The sequence below is a fragment of the Arachis duranensis genome, chromosome 7 (assembly GCF_000817695.3).
Source record: "Arachis duranensis cultivar V14167 chromosome 7, aradu.V14167.gnm2.J7QH, whole genome shotgun sequence".
NCBI classification, from domain to species: Eukaryota; Viridiplantae; Streptophyta; class Magnoliopsida; order Fabales; family Fabaceae; genus Arachis; species Arachis duranensis.
This window is the reverse complement of record NC_029778.3, coordinates 4,793,066-4,800,980: the sequence shown is the minus strand read 5'-3', so window position 1 is coordinate 4,800,980 and position 7,915 is coordinate 4,793,066. Positions and strand designations below refer to the sequence as shown.

The following is a 7,915-nucleotide window of genomic DNA, read 5'->3' as shown; positions in this document are numbered from 1 at the left end:
ACAGAGGCATACATTATATGTACATCATAATTGACATATGGTTTTAATTTTTAAAAATTCAAAATTTCCATATTTTTTAAGTTAATGTTTCCATGCGTTTATCAAGAAAAATTTAAAAAATAAAAAAGAAAATATAAAAGCAAGAATTTATGTCTAGAAATATACAAATAGATATTTCCTAAGAAAAATGCAAAAATCATTTTCAGAATATTTGTGTTCATTCTGATGTCAATATTTTTCATATAGTTTAGCCCACACCACACATAAATAAGAGAATAAAATACCATACCAAAACTTTAAGGAGAACTTATCCAACTAATTATTTAAAATAATATGTTTTTGAATTTCACTAATTTGATTAAACTTGTGCAATTGTGCTCATACAGCTATACCCATAAAACATAAGAGAAAAGGACTTCTTTTATTTTTTTTGGTTCTCAGAGAAAACAACAATGATCAAGCAAGATTTTGTTGAATTTAATAGAGCAAAGAAGCCAAAAATTAAAAATCAAGCCCAAAATCAAGAAGAAAAAGGATAAGCAACCAATAAATCCTGTCAAAATAAAATAAATAAATATCTAGAGTTCGAATCTCGTCTTGTGTATACAGTAATTTATTAACTAGCGATAGACCCTTAAATGAAGTTTAAATTCGCGACGGATTAGTTTTTAACCTGTCGGACAGAAGACACTATAAACAAAAAAATATTAAACAACCAATAAATAAACTAATAACGCATTTGAATGATGTATTTAAATTTACATTTCTTCGTAAAGCTTTCTTAGTATTTAGGTGTAAGTTCCTTTGCTTAAATTTGACGGAAATAAAGTTTGAAAATTAAATAAAGATTTATCAAAAATAAAAATATTTAATTTAAAATTTGTTAAAAATTAATTTAAATATTTATTTAAAAAAATTATATTGAATGAAGTTATTGTGGCTGGAATCCAAATTTACATGTAACATAAATACAAATATACAACAACAAAAAAGTGAAAAGGAAAGAGCTGGCCATGGCCATCCCATTACACAGTGTCTCTGAGGTCTAAATTATTTTGGTAGGCCATTAACTTTTTTCTATTTCTTATGAAAAGTAATTAATTAACATATTTTAGTTTTTGTTAAAATTTATTTATATGATGTTAAACTCAAATAAATTTTAGTGTATCATAATATATGTTTTATGGAAAAAGAAAAACACTTTATTCAATTAACTCATTATGATTTCGAGTTATTATATAAATATGAAATTACAGCATAAAATATTTTAAAATTAGATAATATTATACATGATATTTTATTTATTTATCATGCTTATTCAAGGGTTTATTTTTATTCTCATGTTATAAAATAACTGTGTATTATATAACTTAAATCGAGAAAAAAAATCTATATTTTCATTAATAGAAGAGATATAATTTCTAATACTTATCACATAATTTACCCATATTTTTTAGGAATTAATTTTTTGAGAAAAGAACAAATAGGTCCCTGACCTTTTGTCCTACGGACATTTTCGTCCTTAACCATTGAAAAATACTTTTAAGTCCTGACCTTTATAAAATTTGGACAGATTAGTTCCTCCGTCCAAATGTTTCCGTCAGGGACTGATCCGTCCAAATACCTCCGTCAAGGACTGATCCGTTCATGTTTTGTGAAAGTCAAGGATTTAAAAGTAATTTTTAATGGTCAAAGACAAAAATATTTGCAGAACAAAAAATCAGAGACTTATTTATCCTTTTTTTCTAATATTTTAAAGTTAAATTGTTTTAAAAATTGTTTCAGACCTGTTATCTAGGTCTTTGCCGACCCATCATAATTCGGTCCAACCGGCTTTAATATCCAAATCATTATGATATCTTTAAAATTCTAATAATTTTGTTAAATTTTTGCAAAATAAGATTTTATCGTTAAAAGATAAGATAATTTAAGTCATTTATTTAGAAAGAAAATTTAATTTTATTAATTTTTGGTCAATATATAATTAATAAAATTATTAAATAAAATTTTATATTATCAAAAATATTATTAATAATTACTTGATAACTACAAATAACAAAAATTACTGGCTCTAATATTTCTCAAAAAAGAATTCAATTGCTATTCTAGCTATGATCAATTCTACTACAAACACTTAGTTTCTATCTCTCTTTGTTTTTGTCACCGATCCAACGGATAACTAATTTCCACTTCTGTTAGGTAGATGTACAAAATTCTCTTAGCAACTAGATTTATTATTTCTCTTAATCTTGCAATTCTTATGAAAAGCAATTTTATCCAATATATGTATATAAACTTGTGAGATTTAATTACTATTCACTATTATTATTAAAAAATATACATATATTTAATTATATATTAACACAAATAAATAACTTTTAAATTATAAAAATTTAATTTTAATACATCATTAATATAAAATAATTTGATGCATACATTTAATTACTAATGCTAGTGAATATTTATCTAAAAAAATAAATATAATTATATAATTGTGTAAACAATTTTACANATAAAATTAATATTATAATAAATAATACATATATTTATACAGAAATATATAATAACTAATTTAATAATTATTTTTTACGTCCACCTAATATTTGAGAATAATTAAACAGATAACAATAACAATATAATAAACAATGATGATTGATATGGAAAATAAAATGGTAAAATAATTATGATGGATAATTTTTTTTTTAAGCTTGAAAAAGAAAGTGCATAGGGACAGGAGAGAAAGCCAGATAGATAGAAGAGAATTGAAAATTTGAAACGCTTAAGTGTGTGACAGTTGACACCAATCTCAATTTTGAATCCCAATCTGAATCTGAGATAAATGGGGATACTCTATGCCTTGGTGGCACGTGGATCGGTGGTGCTGGCGGAGTTCTCCGCCACCTCCACAAACGCCAGCGCCATCGCCAAACAGATTCTCGACAAGATCCCGGGCACCAACGACACCCACGTCTCTTACTCTCAGGATCGATACATCTTCCATCTCAAGCGCACCGATGGCCTCACCGTTCTCTGTATGGCCGACGACACCGCCGGAAGTTAGTATCTTTTTCTTCTTCGTCATAAACCCTAATTTTTGTTTTGTTTTTTGTTGAGGTTGATGCTCTGTGGTTTCGATTCGTTGACTTTGTTGGTTGTGATTATGGTCAAAGTTAGTGTCTTTTTCATCTGGGCATGCTGTTTTTGTGGCTTAAGCTTAAGACTTTTTTGTTTTAGTTTTGGGTGAGTTTGCTTCAATTTGATGTGATTCGAGCTCAAGGCTTTGATTTGTTCTTTGTTTTTGGGATGATTTTGCTCTAATTTAATGCCTTTTTAGCCTGAAGCTGAAAACTTACCTTTTCAAGTTTGCTTTTTTTCCCTATTTAAAATATAATAAAAAAAAGATTAAGGATTCTATGTGATCAGAGCTCAAGGTATAGATCACTTAGTTTGATTTTTCCTTTTTATATATGGAAAAAAAAAACACTGATGAATTTATGGTCTAATTTAAGTTTAAATCACTTGGCTTTGGTTGAGTGTGCAAAATTAAGGCATCAATTGCTTGGCTTAATTCTTCTGAATTTGCTAAATTTTGGTTCTCTCGGATTTGGGTGGTTTTGTTTTGCCTAATTGAGTTTGCAAATTTATGTTTATGTTTTTACTTTTCTTGTAGGGAGACTTCCTTTTGCATTTCTTGAGGAAATTCATCAGAGGTTTGTGAGAACTTATGGACGTGCAGTTCATTCAGCTCAGGCTTATGGGATGAATGATGAGTTCTCAAGGGTTTTGAGCCAGCAAATGGAATATTACTCTAATGATCCTAATGCCGATAGGATCAATAGACTCAAAGGTGAAATGAGTCAGGTAATCATATCAATTTGAATAAATGGAGCTAGCTAGTTTTGTTTATTTCTATTTGTATCCAAATGGAATCAGCCACATTGATGCAATTATTAGATTAGGCTTCTTACATTACACCCTTTGAGTGAGGTCTTTCCCCAAACCTGCGCTTGTGCACCAAGCTACCTTTTTTTGTATCCGAATGCATTGATTTTTTTATGTACCAATTACAAGTGTGATATTTGCTTTGAGGTGTATTTTATAGTGAATATTTGTTTAAATCACTTGCATTGCTATTTTCTCGGAGGGATAGATGTTCGCACGAGTCATGAACAGCATTTCTGTTTGTTCCAAATTACGCCTTGACTCGCATCTCTAATGTTTGGCACTGTTGGTTGTCCTGAATTTCTTCTCTTTTTGATTTGGATTTTGTTGTAGGTAAGAAATGTCATGATAGAAAATATTGACAAGGTTTTGGATAGAGGTGATCGTCTGGAATTGCTGGTGGATAAAACTGCTAACATGCAAGGAAACACCTTTCGCTTCAGGAAGCAAGCTCGTCGATTCAGAAGCACAGTCTGGTGGAGAAATGTTAAGCTTACGTATGTTCTCTTTCTAAAATGATCCTATTACTCGTTAACAATGACTTTTAAGTTAATCTTATAATAGAAATTTTTGTAGCAAACAACATACACGCCGATTTCATACACAACTCATAATACGATCCATCATTCTTCAAATATATAGTTAGAATGCTAACTTCATGGATCCTAAATCGCTGACAAAACGATGCCGTGTTTCAGGGTTGCACTCATAGTAATCCTACTTGTGATAGTATATATTGTGTTGGCTTTTGTTTGCCACGGGCCTGCGCTACCATCTTGCATATAAGGGAAGGATCCGATCGACAAGTGAATTTTGAGTGTGCTGCTTCCTTGGCGTCTTCAGCTTGCATATGTCAGTTTTCTTCTCAGCTTCCTTTGTTTATAGAGATTTTCCATTTGTTCAACTTCGGTTGAAGATTCTCTACTTGTGTGCTGGTGAATTCTTTGTGATAGATTGGAAGTGTTTTGGTTGTACTTTCATTGTGGGGGGAAAAATCATGTATCATGCTCAATTATTGGTGTAAATCATATCATTTTCAGCTTCATACTGCCATGGATGTGACAGATGCTTGCTTAAAAGTATTTACAGTCATTAGTTCTTATTTATAATGTTTAAAAGGTTATATGGAAATTCAAAATTGTGAGGCCATGTTAAGGTTATGGCAATGATACAAGATGTGATCGTTAAATTGTATGAAGAAAAAGACTATGCATTTTGACAATTGATCAAAAGTTCAAAACCATCTTTCTTCAATCATGTTTAGATAATTCTAATGCCTTAACATCCCCACATAACTCATGTATTTGACTGTTATTTTGATTCTTAAGTTTGAGTGCTGTTGCCTCAATAACTCTTTCTTATGAGTGAATTCAACAACCAAAATTTTTTTATGAGCTTTTGCAAGATAACATAGCATATCATCAATTATCAAATAAAATAAATTGCTAATCAAATTCTAATGATTTTTAAAAGAGGTCAATTAGAGAATTAATTATTTTTCCTCTAATATCCATTTTAAAATTTTTTTTTTCGAAATTTAAAATTCAGAATTTAAATCTTAGAGAAAATAATAAATAGCTTTCTGATTTTTTGTCTCATAGACATTTAAGTCATTGAAGATTGAATATATTTAAGACTCTAACCTCCTTAAAACTTGGACACCTCTAGGCTTACGAATCGTAATGGAGACGTCTGATAAATCACACTATGTTTCTCCCTAAAAATTTTTTGTTAAAGTCACACTTACACTCTATATCTTCTAAAGAGTTTGTGTTAAAAAAATTAATTTTGTAATTAAACAAATAATTAATATTAACTAGTTAAAACTTAAAAATAAATTTTCTGTATTTATTCTGTTTTAAAAATATGAAAAGCTGTTAAAAAAATGCTCATAATACTTAATTTGAGACCAACAAAGCATGCAATATTTTTTCATTAAATAATGATGCATCAAAAGGAATAAATAGATGGATGTAGACTTATGTTCATATTTAGGAATTACTTGCAACTTTTTCTCTCTATGCTTGTTTTGCACTCAAAGCATGTTATGTTTATTTCATTCTTTCATAGGATGCATGCTAATCTATAGGTAATATCATACCCCTTTTTTTTCTATTATTATTATTTATGCATGGTATGAACATGGCTATTCTCAACAATTATTCCATCTATAAATATACCAAAAAACACTCAACTTATACATTATTATATTTTTATTTATTATTTTTTTTTGCATTAATTATATTGTCTAACAGTTTTGTAAGTAATAAGGTAGAGGAACAACTTCAGTTATTATTACTATAACAATAAAATACTACCAACTTATAGTTCTCCATTTGGACCACCCCTTATAATAAATATGAAGGGGAAAGAGAGGGTGAGGGTGGTGGTGGCAATGTAGTGTGTGTTGATGGGGTTGGGTGGTGAATGGTGACAACAAATGCTACCAAAACTAAAAGACAATACTTTAGTTTACAACCTCATTCATTCATGGTATCCTTGTTCCAACCAATACAGACAATTTTTCCAGACCAGCATTCTCCACTGGTTACTTCCAAAACTGGTAAACCCTCACTCCTCTCATTGTTTCTTACACGCTTTTTACTAATAAAAAAAAGAGCTCACTTCGATAAAGACACTAAAAATTGTTATTTTTGTCTTTTTTTTTAAGATGTTTACCTATATTTTAATATTATTGGATATTTTTATTAAATTAATTAATAATTTATTTTTTTAATAAATCAGAACAAAATTAGTTTATTATAACAACAATAATAAATCAAATTATCCGTATTATTAATTATTAGACCCAATTTGATCTGATCGATTTACACAATTTAAATCGAATTATGTTTAAATTTTTTGATAAAAAGACAAATATATCCCTGATTTTTGTTTAAAAACAAAAACAAAAAATGATCCAATGGGTTATGTAAATTGGTCGGTTCGACCGGATCTGATAACAATTGGTTTATTGTTGTTGTTATAAAAAAGTCGATTTTATTCTAGTTTGTTAACAAATTCAAAAATAACTAGTTCATTAATACGTCCAGTAATAATGTAACACATAAATGTCTTTACGAACAGCGTTTTATGCATCTTTATAGGAGCACCTCCTGAAAAAAAAAAAGGTGAATTTTACGTACTATAATTTGGTGTCTAACTTTTGTCTAATTTAATTTTTATGATCAATTTTGAATATTTAATATTATTTACTTTTATACTTACAAAATTAAATATTAATTTTAACCTTTTTTGATAAATTAGGCAAACACTTTTGGCATCATAACAATTACCTAAAAAAATATTGCATGATTAAATTAAAAGTAAAAACTTAGATGCAGTTAAAATTTCATGTGAAGTTGATAGTTGAGAGTCGTTCGATGACAATTTAGTCAAATTTATCAAATTATTTAATAACTCTCAATTATCGATTTCACATGAAATTATCTGTACATGAATTTTTACTTAAATTAATTTTAGTTTTCTATTTATTATATTTTATATTAGTAATTTAAATTTAAAATAAAAAATATAAAATTTAGATTTAGACTTTGATAACATTTATTTTTATTTTTTATTTTTTAATTTTTAATAACAAGTTAATTTTCAAAAAACGTTGTGCTTCTTACTTTTTTTTTCTTCGAAAAACATAGTATTTGTCGTTGCGTGAATACAATCAAGAATTAATAAAATTTTATTCGGTGTTTATTTGAAAAATATAAAGATATCAAAATTGTATTTGATAAGAGATAATATAGATTTTTTTTAATCTTTCTATTTCTGTATTTATATTATTTACTAATTATTTAACACATAAGATATGAAATATTCATAACCATAAAAACATTCTAAAAGACAAACATTTTTTTTAAAAGTATAGTTAATATCTTACTTACCTTTACTCTATAAAAAATGTTATATTTTTTTAATCTTAATACTATAGGAACTATATAGTAGCACATATTATTGT

The 7,915-nt window shown here is 27.7% G+C and overlaps 1 protein-coding gene across 1 annotated transcript; it reads left to right on the top strand.

Moving 5' to 3' along the window:
• Window positions 1-2,731: 2,731 nt before the first annotated feature.
• LOC107496622 (vesicle-associated membrane protein 711) lies at window positions 2,732-4,866 on the top strand. The gene is made up of 4 exons (XM_016117922.3): window positions 2,732-3,056; window positions 3,671-3,861; window positions 4,276-4,439; window positions 4,641-4,866. Exons 1-4 carry the CDS (start codon window positions 2,840-2,842, stop codon window positions 4,726-4,728), a joined length of 660 nt encoding a protein of 219 aa, XP_015973408.1. The 5' UTR covers window positions 2,732-2,839; the 3' UTR covers window positions 4,729-4,866.
• Window positions 4,867-7,915: the final 3,049 nt, after the last annotated feature.